At 41.0% G+C, this 21,197-nt stretch overlaps 1 protein-coding gene across 4 annotated transcripts in view; it reads right to left on the minus strand.

Annotated features, from left to right (window-relative positions):
- Positions 1 to 5,708: 5,708 nt before the first annotated feature.
- ctnnbip1 (catenin, beta interacting protein 1) overlaps positions 5,709 to 21,197 on the minus strand; it is a 71,008-nt gene continuing 55,519 nt past the window's right edge. For all 4 annotated transcript variants that reach the window (XM_052039592.1, XM_052039593.1, XM_052039595.1 and 1 more), the window contains exon 4: positions 5,709 to 6,752. In XM_052039592.1, coding sequence (XP_051895552.1) covers positions 6,694 to 6,752 — 59 coding nt within the window. In that variant the 3' untranslated portion in view covers positions 5,709 to 6,693. The remainder of the gene's footprint in view (positions 6,753 to 21,197) is intronic.

The raw sequence follows: 21,197 nt of genomic DNA on the forward strand, positions 1-21,197 counted from the left end.
GGCAGCAAGAGGGGGTAAGGCAGGATAATTTCATGTAAGCAAATGTAAATGCAAAATAATTAGGAAAGGCAAGTGGATCACAAGGTCTTTCCTCTCTTGATAAAACAGTTAATAAAAATCAGTTCAAAGGTTAATTCAAGTTACTGCGCACAATTTACAGACTAAGAAAGGTTTTTCAATCCCAATTTTCACATCTTGAACAATTTGCTTCAAAGTTAAGGTGATAATTCGAAAAAGTCTTGCTGCTGCACTTCTCCAAGGTAAAACAAAATCAGCCTGTCAGCACATCTAACTATCCTCTCCTCCCCATTTCTTTCTTGAGGACACTTCAATATCAGTAGCCAAGGATGTGTGTTATTTCATTCACTGTATTTTATGATTATCCCAGTTTGTGGCTATACCTTTTACTTGCAATCCTGCTCCAAGCAACCTACATTTGCAATGAGTCACAATGACATTGCATCAGCAATGAATTGATTCCATATGAAAGTGCAACTCTTTGGGGAAAAGATTTTTTTTACTTGTGTTGTCTAGTTCAAATTAAGTGCTCTGCTATACCCTCAGTAATTTATGAACCTGGATAAGTTTGCTTTCAGTGTAAAATCAAAATACTATGGTTGCTGGAAATCTTGCAATAAAAACTCTGGAAACACTCAGTAGGTCAAGCGGCATATGTGGAGAAGGGAATGGTTAACAGTCAAGGTCAATTTTATCAAGAGAGGGTGTGGAGTAGGCAAAATGGAAGGTTTGTGATAGGGAAAAAGGGAGAGATTAATTGACAAAAGGGATGGTGGTGAAGATAAAAGGGAAGACAATGGAACAATAGAAAGATGGCAAGCCAGTGATTTACTTCTTTCAATTTAGTATACTGTATTGACTGCTGACAATGTAATCTCTTCACATTGAATTTAACAAATGCAAATTGGGTGATTGTTTTGTAGAACATTTATATTCAATTTGCGGATGTGATCCCCACAGTTTCAGTCACCTGGCACTTTAATCTGCTGTACCACTCCCACAGATTTCTCTATCCAGGCTGTTCAAATGAACCTCAACAAAGTTTGAGGAACAGCTCCTTATCTTTAATTCATATGCTGCCTGACCTTCTGGGCATTATGGCATTATCTATTTTACTTCTGCATTCACTCTTCCATGAATAGATTGGTTGGTTATTCTCTGGGTATGATCAACTTCACTGTTTCTCACTGCAGATGAGATTCATTTTCAATATGATTTAACACTGGACTAGGGCAGTGAAAAGATGTCACAGAAGTAAACAGCTTGGCAGCGTTCTGAGAGGTGTTGAGTCAGGAGGTTCAATGCCATACAACAATGGCTTGCAGCCACAATGTGCATTATACAACCATAATTTCAATGAGTTGTGTGGCAGAGCTAAAAAGAATACCTTAATATGGCACATTTCACAGCCTTAGGGTTTTCCACTCCAGGGACTTTCCAGTGTACTACTGAGGGACTGTTGTACTGCCAGAGGGCTTAAAGGGGAGCTCCTCAAGTGTCCAACCAAATATTTATCTTATTACAGATTATTTGGCTGTTATCACAATTACTATTTACTGCAAACAAATCAGCTGTTGTTTCCTACATTCCAATACTGATCACAATTCAGAATTACCCCATTGCCTGTAAATGTTTTTTTTAAATGAAAGGTGCTATAAGAAACGTAGTTCTACTGATGTGCAAAGTGTTATATGAATGGAACTCTTTTTTTCCCACCTGAATTTCTTATAGTAAGTGAGACCATCTTGTAGTGTTCTCACTCGCTGTTTGTATGTGAAGCAATGCTGGAAAAACTTGTACCTATTCCTGGAGCTTTTCATTACATAACCAAATAAAACCCTGGATGGGTGTGACCTTGGTAGAGGGAACCATGGGTCAAACTGAATGGATCCAGCAGAGCAAAACTTCAGAAAGCCAACATGTCAGACAGCCCCACATGAAGGTGGGGTCCACCAAGCAGTGCACCATTCATCTGTCTTTAGAAATGCCCAGATGGGGAAGACAGAAAGCACACACCGAGTGAACACTGCACCACGGCTCACAGGTTTGTAAGTTGATTTGTGAAGCACAGTAAAGAAGGGTAATCACTGATGTAACACCAGAAATGTGACAGTTAATTAATGCATAGCAAGCTCACATAAACAGCAATGCGATAATAAAATAATCTGGATTTTTAGGTGTGGGTTGAGCCAAACACTTTCCTGCTGTGGTAGAAATTATTGTTCAAATCCCTCCATTTCTACCGTAAGATTACTGGCCAGGGGACAAATGGTAACTTAAAAAGAGCTGAGCAGGACCATGTCACCTTCAGCACCACCAACCCTGTGACTCCAACTCAATAAAGGAGGGTTTTTTAAAAAAATAACGTTAACTATATTGCAGTGCTTAGTTTGACAGTAATGTGTTCTCTTTGCTGCTACGTATTATAATAATACAGTATGACACGGGCACGAGACAGTAACGGGGCTTGTAGCAATTTCCACAACTGAGAGTGGATGGAAAGGGAGTCCAAGGATGTCCCCATCACTGGAAGCTGTATAAAGTCTTACTCTATGAAGCTGACAACAGCTCACATCTGTAATAATAAGCAATCTATTGTTCACAAATTAAACTCATTATGGCCAGTGGTTTGGCAACATAGTGACATTTCTCTGCTCCAAACCCAACCAGCACAATTTTACAAAGAAGTCCTCAAACAGGCATGTTCAAACGTAGGGGCTAAAATGTACTTCAGGTGGCACAACAACCGCAGACTTCCTTACTTAATGAATACTTTGGCGTCCAAATTGTGTCTTAAAAATGTCAATATACTTTGACATCTTTCACAGGTCAAACCTGGAGGTCAGAGCTGGGAACTGTAGACGACACCAGGATATGACATTTATACAGAAATGGTTGTAAAGCCAGGACATAAAATGCCATTTCTATGTGCTTGTATCACCATTGAGATGCTAAAATTAGGCTGCATCTGACTACATATGTGCGCATCGTATTGGCATTTACGATGTATCATAGTACACATAACCTACACTTCTGAGGTGGCAAAACATTCCAAAATGCTTCACAAGACCATTATCAAATTTGACACCAAGTCATAAAAGATGTTGGGATGTAGTGGATCAAGATAGAGAGAACAGCGTATATGTGCATGAACCCTTGAAGGTAGCAGGGCAGGTTGAGAAAGCTGTTAGTGAAATATAGGATCTTGGGCTTCATAGAACAAAAATAAATTACATTGAGCCATGGTAAAACATTGGCTAGGTAACAATTAGAATATTGTATCTAATTTTGGTCACACACTTTAGGAAAGATGTGAAGACCTTAGAGGAATTGAAGAAAAGATTCACTGGATTGGCTCCATGGATAAAGGATTTCAGTGATGGGAATAGACTACAGAAGCTAGCATATGTCTCATTAGAGAAGGTTGAGAGCTGATTTGTTGGAGGTGTTCAAGATTGTGAGATTTAAATAGGGTGACCAGAGAAAAACTGTTCCCACTTGCAGAGAGGTTAGGACCCAGTAGCCGCAGATTGGCAAACAATCCAAGGGTAAAGTGAGGACAAACTAAGCAGCGTGCAGTTATGGTCTGGAATGCACTGCCTCAAAACACAGTGGACACAGAGTAAATTGTGGCTTTCAAAGGGGAATTGGATAAATATGTGAAGGCAAAAAAATGAGCAGGGCTATGAGGGAAGAGCAGAGAAAGTGACCGGCTAGATTACACAACAAAAAGGAAGCAGAAACGCAGTGTGTCAAATGACCTCCTCTCACGCTGATACAGTTCTAAGATCAAAAGTTTGATCAAAGGTATAGGGTTTAGGGAGTAACCTTGAAGGAGAAAAGAGCGGTAATAAGAGAGAGAAGCTTGGTGAAGGAATTTCTGAATCGAGGACCTTGGCAGCTGAAAGTACGGGTGCTTGTGATGAAGCGATCAAGTCTGGGGAGGATAAAGTGAGCAGCTTTGGAGGAGTGTCGATTATCTTAGCTTGTTGTAGGATTGGGAGTAATTACAGATATGGAGAGGGAATTGAGAACCAGAATGAGAATTTTAAAATCAAGAGGTTGTTTAACTCTGTTCAACTCATCGCAAGACAGCAGACATTAGGAACAAACAAGGCATCAGAGGCAGAACTCCTAAATGACTATCTGTAGCATTACATGATATAGAAGCCTCTTTTTGCAATTATTCCATTTCTCTTCCATAACAGTGGTGATTTGCAGATTTCTTTTAGCCTGATTGATGAATTGACCCCAAGTATTAAGAAGATGGGAGCTATTGCAGAAGTTTAAAGACATTCCAAGACAGAGTGGGCACGATTGGTTAATCAAGCTTTATGACCACATTGCTGTTAGTGACTGTAAGGGCAAAATGTGTATTTAAATGTCCTCCATTTCTACATTTCTGGCAAAAATAACCTGCTCAGGTTGGTGAAAGTCACTGCAGTTTCTGCCATTGAATCTGCTTCTGTCACTCTTCACATAGACTGTTTTCTGAGTAAATCGACATTGTTAGCTGAACAGTTGGTTGTTGGCTATAAGCCAAGTCAGACATTCCGCTCTGCATCCAGTTCATTGGTTGATGTAGTGTTGGCGATGGAGACTCTGAATCCAAGACGGCCAGACCAAGTGCAAACCAATCATTAGTGTGAAAAAAGACAACGTACTTAATCAAGGTTAACATGACAGTTCTCATTGTATTTTCAATTATTCTAACCAATAAGGTCAACAATCATAGAATTCTCACAACACCCAACCTCACCGAAGTTTGAAAACTGCATATCTATCATCTGACATAGATGGAGGGATGCCAACCAATCAACAGCAATCGTTAAATAGTACAAAATTATCTTGCGTGCCAAAGTATTTGGGCAAGAAGATGGGAGGAGATGCAGGAGGGAGGAGGGGAGGAGAATGGTAGGGGGTAAGACATAAGGTACATGATCTACTGTTTTGATTAACAGATGCACAATACAAAAGCAAAGGAGGGTTTTTATCCAGAAGGAAATCGTGATACAGCAAAACCTCCAGTCGGGCAGACTTTTATTAAATCCCCACTACTCCCACACTGCCTCAGATGTAAAATTGCTCTCATTTCTCTCAGCTTAGCAACCAAAGATGGTCAAGAGTTTTGCCATCACTTTCTGTTGAAATCTAAAACAAACAGACTTGATCGTCTGCATAGTGGGGAGCAGGATTTGCACTTTCATTTTCTTATAGTGGTGGAGGGAGGGATGGGGTGGAGTTTGGTGGGTCAGTAAAGTTAATCACCTTGAACAAGTTTGGAGAGCCTTGAAGCAGAGAACCCGGTCTCCTGAATCAGATAGCCTTCATTACTTTATTCTTGACATGAGGGGATTTTTTTTTATATAAGGAAAAACAAAATCAATAGATTTCCTTAACTATGATCTAAATCAAGGACAGTACTTCTTGGCACACAAAATTTGCCTGGGTATAACCAATTTAGAAATACCCGGTTTCAAGAAATAGCTGTAGCAACAGTGTAGATATTTACAATACCAGGCACCCGACTTCCAAGCAGACTCTTGAAACAAAAACACACATACACATGCACCATTTGCTTCACTTGATGAGAGTCAAACCCAAGAGGTTCCAAAAACAGGATGCAGTCAAAACTTGTCCTTAGCTAGACAGATTTTTTTTTATGGAATCCCACAAAAATATATGAATAATAGAGACAAAGCAGACATTCACTTTATTAACATCAAGGACTCGGGTGCAGAGGTATCAATTAAATGGATGGCCTTGGGCTCACAAGGCCAATGACACCACGTTGGGGATGGTTACCTCAGTAACGGCATCCTCAGAAATCAGTAACCAGCTGCATGGATCGTTAAAGCCAGATCTCTCCCTGATGACTTGCTGCTCTGCTACCTCTGCTGCATAAGTCAGTTTGTTAAGTACGTTGCTTATGTCCTCTGGAGTGTTTCCTTCAAGTAAATTGTTATTCAGTGTCAGCCATTTTCCTTAAAAAAAAGTATGGGAGGGGAGGGCAAGGTATTGGACATAATAACACAAGCATTTTGATTACATTTTGGTCATTGTACACAAATAAATTGTCCAAGGTTTTAAACTTTGTTTCAAGCAGCTGTATTGCTGATACAAAAAGAACAAATAACCATATTAGTTTTAGTAGGATCTAAAAATGAAACTTAAACTAATGTTTCACTTGTTGCATATGGTGCTGTTTCCAGGGAGGAGCTTTTGCTGCTTGTTGTGTTTATTAGGCTGCAGTAAAAGGACATGTGATGTCAGTCAATTCTCCACAGAGTCCACCAGCAAGAACTGGAAAACACTGCATCTCCTTCCACCGTAGGAGTGCACAAGTGAAGCTTCAATGCAGAGTGTCAGAGGCAGAGCCTAGCTTGTGTCACACAACATCCCAGCTGCAGTTATGCTGCAAACCAGGAGCAGTCGTAATATACTTTAAAAAAATAAAGACAATGCACACAAATTAAAATACATGAGGACAGTGAATCCCTTTGACCAACCAAAAAGAAAATGGGTCTTTTTGCCCCTGGTCGTTAGAAGCAGTCCAGATAACAACACAGACATTGCTGCGATGCTACAGTACACGAGAAGACAAGCAACTTGTGAGCACTCTGGAATCTGCATTAAGAATCGTCCATAATCTTGCTGCCTGCCACCCAAATCCTTTCATTGCCGCCTGTCCTCTGTTTCTTGTCTGGAGAAAGCCATCACAACATCCTCCGCACCTGCAAGATTTAAAAGAACATTACCAGACATCAAGTGACAGATGTGATATTAGTTAAAGTTTACTGTGGAGGCCAGCTAACAGGCTTGCAAGTGAGCAAGTCGATATTGACAGGACTCCGTTTACATTGCTGACACTGGAATCTGTCAGTCATAATGGAATGGGATTTGTGCAAAAATAAGCAATATGCTCAGCTCAAAAATACTACAGACGATAGTCTGAAGTCATTACAATTATGCTTAAAAAATTAAACCAAGCCGTGAATGCTCTTTCAGCATTTCACAATATCCTGTTTAATTATAACAATCATCATGAATCAAAGAGGACACATTACAGTCTTTTATCTAAAAAGGATCAACTCTATGGTCCTATTAGGTAGGACTCTATGTTTAATACACTTTTCTTCAAATAAGCATGTGAATTTATATTGTGGATGAGGTATCCCAAGATTTTTGAGAATGATGCTAGCTGATTGCCAGGGTCCTGGAGCAGATTGTAACAAAGCCACCAAAATTAGGCTGTATCTGGCCTGCCCCTTTAAGGTCACTTTTGAAGAACACTTTGTGGAGAAAATGTCTGAAACAGCCATGTTAAAAAATTTAGGCAAAGGGCATTTGGAGAAATGGGAATAGGGCAGGCAAGTAGGGTTGAGGGAGAGGATCAACCATCATCTTTACTGAATATGGACCAGGCTCGAGGGACTATAAGGCCTACTCTTCATCCTTGTCTAGAAATTCATCTTCAGCCTGTAGTATAAGGTGTGTGATCAAGTGGTAACAGTGTGCTGTATCCTGTCTCGAATATTCGTTATGTTGTCTTCAATCTTAGTACAGCAACAGGGCCAAAGACTTCAGCTTGAAAGCACTGTTCTGCATTAACTGTACTCTGGAACTTGCCACTGAAATATCATCACCTGCTTGTATTATTATGTAAATAATAATTCATCTGTATTAAAACATTTCTCCCGTCCAAGTCATAGTGTGGAGAATGACTGCCTTGTGTTTGTGTGTGCCTGGATAATTTTCTTTGATTCAGCAATCTTGATCATTACTACAGGTGTCTCCTTAGCCGAGAATGCTTCTTTACTTGCTTAATGTCTGGAGCAAGTTCAAAGACTAAATACATAGCTTCTGTTACTACATTTGACTGTCATGTCTATTTCATACAGCCTCAGCAGATTTCTTTGACTTTAGAAGGCATCAAAATAAATTATTCAGTAATCTATGGTTTGAATGATTAAAATAATAAATAAGAGAATAGCAGCAAGACTTTCCTCAAAGTAAAGGTGTTAACAGTGGACGGCACAGTAGTGTAGTGGTTTGCGTAACGCTATTACAGCACCAGCGACCCGGGTTCAATTCCCACCGCTATCTGTAAGGAATCTGTATGTTCTCCCCGTGTGACTGCGTGGGTTTCCTCCGGGTGCTCTGGTTTCCTCCCATATTCCAAAGACGTACAGGTTAGGAGCTGCGGGCATGCTATGTTGACGCTGGAAGCATGATGACACTTGCGGGCTGCCCCCAGCACATTCTCAGTAATGCAAAAAGATGCATTTCTCTGTGTGCTTCGATGTACATGTGACTAATAAATATCTTGATGTGATAAATTGCAACAGAAACGGTACACTTGTCCTTGAAAATTACACCTTCTGTTACTAACCATCCCACTCTTTGGATGATTTCTGATTTCTTAATGGTTTCAGATGAATAAAGGACTTGGGAGTGCTAGTTCAGGATTTCCTTAAGGTCAACTTGCAGGTCAAGTTGGTAGTAAGGAAGACAAATGCAATGTTGGCATTCATTTCAAGAGGACTAGAATATAAGAGCAAGGATGTACAGTTGAGGTTTTATGAAGTGTTGGTCAGACCACATTTGGAATATTGTGAGCAATTTTGGGCCCTGTATCTAAGGAAGGATGTGCTGGCCTTGGAGAGGGTCCAGAGAAGGTTCACAAGAATGATCCTGGTGATGAAAGGCTTAATGTATGAGGAGCGTTTGATGGCTCTGGGCCTGTGCTCACTGGAGTTCAGAAGGATGACGGGGGGGATCTCATTGAAACCTACCGAATACTGAAAGGCCTGGATAGAGTGGACGTGGAGAGGAGGCTTCCATTAGTAGGAGAGTCTAGGCTCCGAGTGCACAGCCTCAGAATTAAGGGATATCCCTTTAGAACTGAGATGAGGAGGAATTTCTTCAGCCAGAGGATGGTGAACCTGTGGAATTTGTTGTCACAGAGGGCTGTGGCCAAGTCATTGGGTGTATTTAAGGCAGAGATTGATAGGTTTTTGATTGGTGGTGGTGGTGGGGAGGGGGGGGGTTTAAGGGTTACTGGGAGAAGGTGGGAGAATGGGGTTGAAAAAAAACCCAGCCATGATCGAATGACGGAACAGACTCAATGGGCCGAATGGCCTAATTCTGCTCCTATATCTTATGGTCGTATAGAATTATTTGATACACATTATTTTCAAAGGGAAATGAAACACCTCAGCCTCAGGAAACTGCCCACTAATGGTGCAAAATGCAGAATGAATTGCCTGGTCCCTCCCTTGGGTATTTGCTACAGATGCAACATGTGTTCCGATGGCGCAGCATATCAAGCCAATCTGGGTATTTCCAATGGGGGCATTTTGGTTCACTACTTGCTGTGGCAGGAAGGAAAAAGCAACCCCAAGATATACCAAATATAAAACTGCTCGAGTTTGTCAAAACCAATTTGGATTTCCCGACCATTAACAAACAATCTGCTGACAAATTCTGGAGCTTTCCACAGCAACTCTAACATGTCTGAACTCAGCTTCAAACTTAAGTGTGCAAAATAGTTCTCACTCCCAGAACTGAGCACATAATCTAATCACCTGCAGACCTAAGTCTCAGCAGAAGCTGCTCTAAACGTACTGCTCTGCTCCAATAGCTCGGCGTCTGTCCCAACAATTTCCTCTCTCTCGCCGCAGCCTTCCGTGTACCTCTCAACAGTGGCTGTCACTGAAGGTTCATAATTTGGAAATCAGCAGCAGAAACTTGAACTCATAAAGCATCCTTACTATAATGAATCAACCTAAGCACTGAATCAATGCCCAAATCGTGAGCCTCTGTCTTTGTCACATGCTGAAATTGGATTCCATAGAGATAAAGAAAGTAATTTGGGTTTTATTAGTAATACTCGTCTCTCTCTAGGCAAGTGGAGCAGCTGATACAAAATGTCTGCATTTTTTTATTTGTATATATATGATAGTTTTGGCACCTCCACCTATTCAGAAGCCTCATTTATAAACAGCAGAGTCACTTTTTTAAGTGCTATCAGCAGTTTACAATGCACATAGAGAGCGATCAGAGGTGATAAACGATGAATCGTCCTAAAACTTCTATCCTTAGCAGGAGCCACAGCAGATAAACACATATTAAGCTCAGCATGGAAGACAGTGAAATGTAATTAGCGCAGTGGTTTCACTCCAGCCTCGGCTAATCCTAGTGTGTGCTAATGCATAGAAATGTGCAAATATATCATTAGTTTTAATTACTCTGATGCCCAGCATCAGAAAGGAATCAAATACAAATACATGGACGAAATAAGCCGGCAAGATGAGATATTTCAAAGCAAATAAATGAAAGCTGCAAAAACTGCTGATAATATCCCAGATAATCAGAAAATTCAGAAATTAACAACTAGTTTTGAAATAGGAGTAAAAAGTGTAATTTCTATGATAGTGATGGTTTGAATTAGCCTTGAACTATACAAAAGTGAACCAGCCCAATGCACACCTGACTACCTTCCCTCACTTTACTCTCCATAATCTCCAAGTCACCTAGAACTCTGCCTAGTTGTACACATCATTCCAGATTAAGTGAAGCCTCAATATTAAAGTTCTCATCCTTGTTTTTGAATCTCTCCAAGGCCTCATTCCTTTCTTTCACTCCAATCTCCTCCAGGTCCAGAAACTTCCAAGATATCTATGCTTCTCCAATTCCAACCTTTTGATCATCTCAGAATTTAATCGCTCCAAAACTGGCAGCTGTCAAGGCCCTAAGGTCTGTAATTTCTTCCCTAAACCCACCTGCCTTTCTACCTTTCTTTCCTCCTGCAAGAGTCCCATTCAAGACCTACCTCTCTGACCAAGCTTTTAGTTATCTGCTCTATAATCTCCTTAAGTAGTTCAGCATTAAATTATTGATAACACTCCTGTGAAGTGCATTGGGATACTTTGCTATGTTAAAGGAACTTTGTATTTGGAAGCTGTATTATTTCCTGGAGTACAGAGGGGCAAGGTTGATCGAGGTGCACGATAACTGATAGGGTTAATGGGGAGTTGGGAGAATATATTTCCAGCATCTGCAGAATTTTTTGTGGGCCCACATTTCCTGCCGTGGTGGGTTAGGGTGTTCTGAAAAACAAGACAATAGAAATGTGGAACTCTCTCCACCCAAAGGTTTGTTGAGACTCGGTCAACTTAATATTTTATATGTCAGACTGATAGACAGGCAAATTAATGAGAAGATTATCCATGATTTAACATAAAGGTGGAATGAGCTCGGGGGGGGGGGGGGGTGTGTGTGTGTGTGTGTGTGTGTGTGTGTGTGTGTGTGTGTGTGTGGAGGGGGGGAGGTGGAGTTTAAAAGCCATAAAGTCAAGAATTTAATAAAAGGGTAAGGAATAGGCCATTCATCACCTTGTGCCTGCTCCTCCATTCGCTCAACTCCACTATACTACTTTGTTCCCATAATCCTTGATTCCTCTATATCCAATAATCTATTTTAGCCTTCAATATACTTCAGGATTCACCATCCAAAGTTCCCTGATTCCAAAGAAGAATTTCTTTCTCATCTCATTCTTTATCCTGATTGGTTGTAGTTCCCCACTGAGGGGAAAGATCATCACAGAATCTACCTCATCAAACCCCTTCAATATTGTATTCATTTTAATAAGATCATCTCTATTCTTCAAAGTCCTAAAGTACATGTCCATTCTATATAATCTTTCCCTCTGTCCCTAAATGAATAATACCTTTCTTAAATATTACCTTTCCTGAACACTCAAAATTGCCATTAAATTATTTTCATTGTCTTTTGGCTCAGTTGTCCTAGGATTCCAAGACAGAACCACCAGGTTCAATTTTGTTTTCAAATTAAAACATTTTTAACTCCATCATAATCACTGGATTAAAAACAGAACACTGGGAGAATTTGGCAGGTCAAGCAGCATTTGTGGAGGCAAAAGGTGTGTGTTGACACTTCGGCTCGAGACCCTGCATCGGGACTGGGAAGGAAGAGGAAAGATTGCCAGTATACAGAAGTACGAGGGAGGGGATGGACAGAGACTGGCAGATGATAGGTTGGGGGAGGAGTGAGGGGGAGGGGGAAGCAATGGGCAGATGGAACAAGGTGTGGGAGGAGAAGAGGGGATGGGATGGGATGGGAAGGGTGAACCCATGGTGGACTGGTAAGCGTGAGTGGGAGAACACTGGCGGGGGGGTTGGGGGGGGTGGGGTTTCCAGTTCAGGTAACCCCTACACACACACACACTCACCTGTCCACACAGGTATCTTGTCCCATTGTTCACCTTTCCCATCCCCTCCCACCTACCTCACTTGGTTCCACCTATCACCTACCAGTCTCTGTTCCACCTCCCCACCTCCCCCCGTACTTTTCTGTACTGGCAATCCTTCCTCTCCACCCTCAGTCCCGATGCAGAGTTTCGACCCGAAACGCTGACAATTTCTTTCATCCCACAGATGCTGCATGACCTGCTGAGTTCCCCCAGCACATTGTTGCAGCATATAGATTACACATCAATCTGACCATAAAAATATAGGTTTGAAAAAAACCTTCTTTAGATCAGGCAATTCTCATGTGTGTGAATTTCTTTTCTAGCGTTGCCATGGCAGTACCAGCTTTATGAACAACCTTTTGCAATCAGGCACAGCACAAACCTTTGTAGAGTGCAAGACCTTTCTCCAGAATAAGGGTGCGGCATTCAGAACTGTTAATCAAGGGGAGGACCAGTATTTTCAAAGTATCCAGTTAATTGCCATAATTTTCTTATGAAATTTTTAGCTTGATTTATCTCGTTGGTTGAGTCTGTGCTTTACTTCAAGGAGACAGAAATAAGCTGCAGCATTATAACAGAGTCCAACAATATACACCATGCACCGATATTCCCTGGAGCTCCGACTCCAGAATTGCCATAGGCTCATAAGCAAGTTGAATGTCGAAAAACTCCAATTAAACAAACTGTTCCACCTGGTTACCAAGCTCTAAACACAACATACAGTATACTAAATAGAAGAGTGCCTAATGCACCCAATTTGACAAGCTGCCAGCAATTTTTCATGGAGACTCTACATAACTGGCCTGTATTGTGTACTTTTTAATTCCAATTTGTAATATGGAGGATGATGCTTTTCTTTTCAAAAAAGCAGATACATTTCTGACAATTCAAAGCTTAAAACCTATGGAGGTCGCAACTATCTCATTACCTCTTGCTAGTTACATTCATGCTGAACTCCCCATCTAGAAAACTATTCCCAAGCTACAAGCAAATAATTCCATTTTCCCAAATTGAATTTGCAGTTTGAATATTAACCCATTTGCTTCACCCGTTTTATGCAATAGCTCTCAAAAATTTTCCATAAAATATGGCAGAGATGAGACAGCTTCAACATGACCCCTGTGTTATAGAGTAAGATCAAAAAAAACTAGGACGTGGGGTATTGTTCCCAGATTCCACTATTTATAACCTGATTTCTAACAAACTAACACCACTATGCAAAAAAGAAAATAGGTTAATTTAGAGGAAAGCATTCTCAGATTTACAGGACTGGATTTTTCATCTTGGAACCACAACTGCCCATCACACAGCCAAGTGAGTTTCTGAAAGTCTGGTATGGTGCTGATCGATGTAGATGATGAGAAGAAACAGCAATTTCAGTGGGGGGACTATAATTGATTTCAATAGTCCTGGAGTAGGGAGTTGCAAAGTAATGACCATTTGTGATCCTGCATGTGGGACCTTCCGAGGGTTTGTTGTGTGTGTGTGTGTGTGTGTGTGTGTGTGTGTGTGTGTGTGAGAGAGAGAGAGAGAGAGCGAGAGAGAGAACAAGCAAGTGAGTGAGAGGGGAATGTTGGCACATACAGAGTTGCATGTGGTTGTGTGTGCACCCACGAATGTACATATTCATGATCCCACATTCTTTAAAACTGTCTTTCCTGAAGGTTAAGTATTAAATAAATAATCTCACATGAATTTGGGCTACATCAACCTGATTACCAGTTTGGCTCCAGCGATTACCAAATCAGTTGTTTGCATTCTGCTAAGTTAGTCAACTTTTTGGTTAATTTACAAGAGATCAAAGAAATTAATTAAAAATATCCAAGGACAAGGAAACTCAATGGACGTTGTCACTGAAGAAAATGTCAATGTTTCTGCAATGCTCCTCTGAAAGTTCATACCTCTTGAATACTGCTGCCAAATAGTAGGAGATATGATCGAAGTAGCACAAAGATATAGGATTTTTTAATATTATTTTTCCTGCCAAAAGGGAAAATTTCCAATTTTCCCCACATTATAACCCATTTGCCAGATCTTTACTCACTTGCTTCATCCCTTTGTAGCCTCTATATGTCTTCACAACCAACATTACTACCTATCTTTGTGTAATCAACAAATTTAGCAACCAAACCTTCAATGTCTTCATCCAAATAGTTTATAGAAACCATAGAGTTAAGGACCCAGCAACAATCCATACAGCACATTACACTTTCATTTTGCCTGCAAGAAAAAGATCTATGTAGGCTTACTCTGTGTTTCCTATGAGCCAGTTAATCTTTTATCAAAAGTATCAGAGAAGATTCACAAGGATGATACCGGGACTGGAGGGCTTATAAGGAGAGGCTGGATAGGTTGGGACATTTTTCCCAGCCTCGAGGTTGACCTTATATAGGTATATAATATCATGAGGAGCATCAGTAAGGTGAAAGGTCACAGTCTTTTTCCCAGGGTAGGGGAGTCTAAAATTAGAAGGCATGGATTTGTGAGAAGGGAAAGATTTAAAAGGGACCCAAGGGGCAACTTCTTCCACACAGAGTGCTGGATATATGGAATGAGCTGCCAGAGGAAGCTGTAGAGGCAGGTACAATTATAACATTTAAAAGATATTTGGACCGCTACAGGTTTAGAGGGATATGAGCCAAACACAGGCAAATGGGACTGGCTTAGGTAGACAACTTGGTCAGCATGGATGAGTTGGACCTGGCCTCCTCTACGTTGGCAAGACCAAATGCAGACTAGGTGACCATTTCGAAGAACACCTGCGCTCTGTCAGTAACTGCGATCTGCATTTCCCCATTGCCAGTCACCACCTCCCTCTCCCACTCCATTGCAGATATGTCAGTCCTTAGCCTCCTCAACTGCCAGGAGAAGTCCAAGCACAAAATGGAGGAACAGCACCTCATTCTCCATCTCGGAACCTTGCAGCCCAACTGCATGAACATTGGATTCTCCCACTTTAAGTTATCTGCGCCCCCCCCCCCCACCCCCACACCTCTGCTCTTCTTCCCTTTCCTAGCCTAACTTTTTTCTACCCTTTTTTTTCCTCCTGACCTTTGACCCATCCCCCGGTGGATCTGCTCTCCCCTCCTCCCCCGCACCTGCCCATCACTATCTCTCACCTGCATCTACCTACCACCACCTTGTGCCCACCCCGCCTCCCCTCTTTTATCCACCTATCACTGCTCTGCTTTTCCCTCCTATATATCGGGCTTCCCCTTTTCCTATCTTCAGTCCTGAAGAAGGGTCCTGACCCGAAACGTTGACTGCCTGCTTTTCTCCACGGATGCTGCCTGGCCTGCTGAGTTCCTCGAGTATCATAGTGTTTTTCATCAGTTGGACCAAAGGGCTTATCTTCATGCCATATAACCCTATTCCTCTATGACCTTCTACAACATGAATTTTTATTGTACACAATAACTTCTGATGTGGCATTCATCAAATGCCTTCTGGAAATCTAAGTATAGTATGTCCATAGTTCCCTTTACCCAGAGCATGTTATTTCTTCAAAGAACTCTAATATTTTGGTCAAATACGATTTCCATTTCACAAAACCATGACGATTTTGCCTGATTACGTTGAATTTGCCGTAACATCATCTGTATTATCTAACATTTTTCCCATGGCAGATATTCTGTCTGGTTAATAGTTTCCCACTTTGTCACCCTCAGTTACATTTGCTTTAAGGCACCAACTATCTTACTGGCCACTTCTTTTAAGTGTCTAGGATGAAGTCCACGAGGACCTGGAGACTTCTCAGCCTGGAGCTCCAACAGTTGGCCCAGTACCACTCTGCTGGTGCTTGTTGTTTTCCTGAGTTCCGCCCTGCCTTATAATCCCCAACATACTGCTATTTCTGGAATGTATCCACTTCAGTGAATAAGCACAAGTCCAGAATGGACTGCAAATGCTCTTGTGCAAGGGTGCCAAGTGTGAGTCCAGATTCTGTCCTCCAGTTGAGTTTGAGCCTCAATACTTGGTTGTGTTACCCAATTTCTCAGAATTCTTGCTCAATTACCTCGAGAGCTCATGGTAAACATTACAGATTTTCTTTCTTTCAAGCATCTTGGGAAGATTCCATGAAGGAGAAATTGTAAATAGTTTTCCAAGAATCACCAATTCCAGTGAAATGAACAATCTTTTCCAATCCTGTGCTCACTGATATAGCTCACTGTGACAACCTAAGTGTCAGCTGTGGCTCAGCTGGTAGCAGTCTTGCCTTTGAGTGTCAGTCCCACTCTAGAGACTAGCACACAAAAAGCTTACCAACATGGTGGTGCAGTGACAGTGTATTGAGGGAGCTGGCTTCACTTGTCCTCCGGGTGGTCATATTTCAAAGAAGAGCAGGGACATTATCTATAGTTACCTTGGCAATCAACGTGATAATGAACAGATTATTTAGTCATTATCATACTTAGGGGAACTTCCTGTGCAAAATTAGTTGTTCTGTTTTGAAGAGTACAACAATGACTTTGCTATAGGAAAGCAGCTTTCAGAAAACTGTGAAGTTATGTGCGTAACATGTCAAAAGTATAGATTAATGAAAATTATGATAGTTTAAATGATGTTTACTCCTGACCCTAAAAGCTTTGTGAACCAATTTATTTCCTGAAGTGAAAACACTGATAAAACTGGATTTTAAAAAAGAGACATTACACAAAAGTAGTGCCATAAACATCTTCTAGCTTCTTTTATATAGATGCCATTCTTGAACAATTTTTCACTCACACTACAAGGATGAAATGTTAAACTCTTCGACCATAATGTTGCCCTTCTCCTTAATTATAGTTTGAGGGTTCTGATTTCTTTTATATCTGATACAAAGCAGTTATAAGGAATTTGCTGACAAAGTTGTTGGTTTATTATAAAGAGTCATCAGGTTCAATTGAATGCAAGTTCTTTCCTTATACTTTCAGAGTACCTGCAAGACAAATGTTTCCATTTAACCGCCTGGTCACATATGCTGCTGATATCATACAAGTCACTGATAAAAGTCAGAAATGGTTGTGCAGACATATGGTTAGCGAGTATGCCAATTATGAGAGCATCAAGCAAGGAAAATTGGCAGCAGAATTGGGAGGGTTACTGAAAAAAGCAGAAAGATATTGTTTCTAATTCTTGTTTAAACAAGTTACTGTAAGTTGTGGTTCGAGAAGGGCAATAACAAACCCGTTTGAACTATGCACATTAATTGAATTAAAGATATGCAAATTTAACATTATACTTTCATCTCTGAAGTTCTTTCAGGAGAGAGCTCATGTTCACATTAACTATGTGACTAATGGACCATATCAAAACACTATAATAATTATGAAGAACAAATCCGTAAAGGCAGTACCTCCAAGGGCATGCTGATGCATTGGTACTTCAGTTCCAACCACCTAGGCACTGAGGATCAGTAGATTGCTTTATCTCAAATAAGGCCTGGGAATAGCACCACAATGCGTTTGAAGCCTGTCCTCCTGGCTGATGAAGGCAATAAAGTATGCTATCCTGAGGTGCAGATGTTCTACTTTGGCTAGATATCAAACTAGATACTAAGGCGTGGCAGACATTTGATTGAGACTGAGGTAGTCTCAATCATAGATCTGATTTTCGACATCAATAGAAACAATGTTGGCCAGAATGTTGTTCAGATACATGTCTGTGGAGTATACATTGGCTGATTTGTAAATCATATTAACCCACTGGAGATGTTCTGTACAGACCAGCAATCAGAAGAACTGAACTTAGCATCCATGTAAACATATCTAGCTAGTTGAGCCATTGCCTTGAGCTACAATAAGATTTTATACCATGGAAAGTCACGTGGCAATGAATAGCAGGTTTATGCAAGTTATAATCTATGGCATTTAATGCTGATTCTCAGATTTAGAGCAGGCATAGCAAGAAATGAAAAGTTGACTGGGACCATGCCCTCGGGAAATATTGGTACGATTAAAATATCACTGGAGTATTCTTCATCTCTGTACGTTACTCATCACCACTGTCCATGAAATTTTCAATCATGTCTGTCACCCTCAAACTTTACTTTTCCAACTTTATTTTCACTGATTCATAAGATCTAAATTCTAATTCATTCACAGCTCCATCATCTGGATCTTATTTGCTATCATCTTGACCAAGCTGACTTGCATGCACTTCAACATGATCAACTTCAAAATCTTGGAACTTGTCTAAATGTTCCTGAGCTTCAGCCCCTTCCTTTGTCATCTCCTGTGACCCATGTGCTGGCCTCACCCCTTGTTTTCTTAATGCTTCTTTACTATGTATCTTGCCTTTGTTTATCTTTAGAGATTTAGATCTGCCACCTGTTTTCCCTTCATACTAAAATCTCTTCTGAAATCCATTGACTGTGTTATATATCACCACCTTGGAATTTTTCAGAGTTAGATGTAATAAATTGGCATCGAAAAAAGGACTGGTTAATAGAAAGATAAGAGAGCATGAATAGACAGGTCATTTTCAGGTTGGCAGAAGTTAATGGCGTCTCACAGGTCAATGGTTAGGTCTTAGCTATTTACAATCTACATTATTAATTTAGATGAAGTAGTGATTATAATGTATCTAAGTTTGCTCTTGTTATAAAGCTAATTGGGAGAGCAAATATGAGGAACATGGAGGAAGATTTCAAAAGGATAAGGGAAATCAAGCAGTCAAGGAGGAGGCAGACACAGTGCAATTATACAATCAAAGAAAATTTAAGACACAGATGACCGTCTGTCCATCTTGTTAGTTCCTGTCAAATAAGAGGTAATCCAAGCCTATTCTCACCCTATGATAGAGGCACAACAGACTGTAGATGCCGGAATCCAGAGCAAAAAACAAACTATGCAGGGAAATGGATTCAGTGGATGTTGTATACCTCGACTTTCAGAAGGCATTTGATAAAGTGCCGCACAGGAGATTGGTGGGTAAAATTAGGGCTCATGGAATTGGGGGGCGGGTATTAACATGGATAGAAAACTGGTTGGCGGATAGGAAACAGAGGGTAGGGGTGAATGGATGTTTCTCAGAATGGCAGGCCGTGACTAGTGGGGTGCCACAGGGCTCGGTGCTGGGACCGCAGGTGTTTACGATCTATGTTGATGATTTAGATGAAGGCATTGTGAATAACATTAGCAAGTTTGCTGATGATACAAAGTTGGGTGGCAGTGTGACATGTGTAGAGGAAGTTAGGAGAATTCAAGGTGATTTGGATAGGTTGGGTAAGTGGGCAGATACTTGGCAGATGAAGTTTAATGTGGATAAGTGTGAGGTTATCCACTTTGGGAGCAGGAACAGGAAGGTGGATTATTATCTGAATGGTGTGGAGTTAGGTAAGGGGGGAATACAAAGGGATCTAGGAGTCCTTGTTCATCAGTCACTGAAAGTGAATGAGCAAGTGCAGCAGGCAGTGATGAAGGCTAATGGAATGTTGGCCTGTATTACAAGGGGAATTGAGTACAAAAGCAAAGAGATTCTTTTGCATTTGTACAGGGACCTGGTGAGACCACTCCTGGAGTATTGTGTACAGTTTTGGTCTCCAGGGTTAAGGAAGGATATCCTGGCTATAGAGGGCGTGCAGCGTAGGTTTACGAGGTTAATTCCGGGGATGTCGGGACTGTCTTATGCTGAGAGGTTGGAGAGACTGGGATTGTACACGCTGGAATTGAGAAGATTGAGAGGGGATCTGATTGAAACATACAGGATTATTAAGGGATTGGACAAGATAGAGACAAGAAATATGTTCCAGATGTTGGGGAAGTCCAGGACCAGGGGGCATGATTTAAGAATAAGGGCTAGGCCATTTAGGACAGAGGTGAGGAAAAACTTCTTCTCCCAGAGGGTTGTGAATTTGTGGAATGCACTGCCTCAGAGGGCAGTGGAGGCCAATTCTCTGGGCACTTTCAAGAAGGAGCTAGATAGGTTTCTTATAGATAGGGGAATCAAGGGATATGGGAACAAGGCAGGAACAGGATATTGATTGTTGAGGATCAGCCATGATCTCAAAATGGCGGTGCAGACTTGAAGGGCTGAATGGTCTACTTCTGCTCCTATTGTCTATTGTCTATCTGAACTGTCTTCACAGATGCTGTCTGACCAGCTGAGTTCCTCCAGAAGTTTGTTTTTTTGCCCTTCAAATAATCATTTCCCTGCAACTCAAGACTTCTTTAAGCATATATCTAATTATGTTTTAAATGTGATGAGAGTTTCTACTTCTACTGCTCTTTCAGGCAGTGAGTTCCAGACCCCTACCATCGTATGGATGAAAAGGTTTCTATTCTCCCTATTAGTTCCTCAACCAACTGTGTTAGATCTGTGCCTACTGCTTTATCACCTCGCTACCAAGAGAAATAGGTATTTCCTATTTACTTTATTGAGGCCCCTCACAATTTAATACACCTCCTCTCAATCTCTTCTGTTCCAAAGGAGACAATGCTTAATCTTATAATCTTTCCTCATAGCTGCAATTTTTCATTCCTGGCAACACCCTCATTCAATCCAATCTTTCCTACAATGTGATACTACATATAATACTTAAGCTGTGACCTAACATGCACGGTACAGAATTCTAATACAAGTTCTCCAGAATTATTTGCCTTGATTAATAGAGAAAAGCATCCCTTTCTCAAATTCATTTATAGGGAGCTGAGCATTGCTGACAAAGCAAGCACTTATAGCCATTCCTAACTGGCCTTGAACTGAATGGCTTGCTTGGTCATTTCAGAGGACCTTTAAAAGTCAAGCTCGTTGGTGGATCTGGTGTTACTCATGGGCCAGAACAGGCAAGGATGCAGATCTCCTGACAATGAAGGACATTGATCAACCAGATAGGTTTTTATAACTATCCCATCGGTTTGATGTCACCATTACCGATGACTGGTTTGAAATTCCAGATTATCAACTGAACATAAATTCCATGGCT

The sequence above is a fragment of the Pristis pectinata genome, chromosome 26, assembly GCF_009764475.1.
Source record: "Pristis pectinata isolate sPriPec2 chromosome 26, sPriPec2.1.pri, whole genome shotgun sequence".
NCBI classification, from domain to species: domain Eukaryota; kingdom Metazoa; phylum Chordata; class Chondrichthyes; order Rhinopristiformes; family Pristidae; genus Pristis; species Pristis pectinata.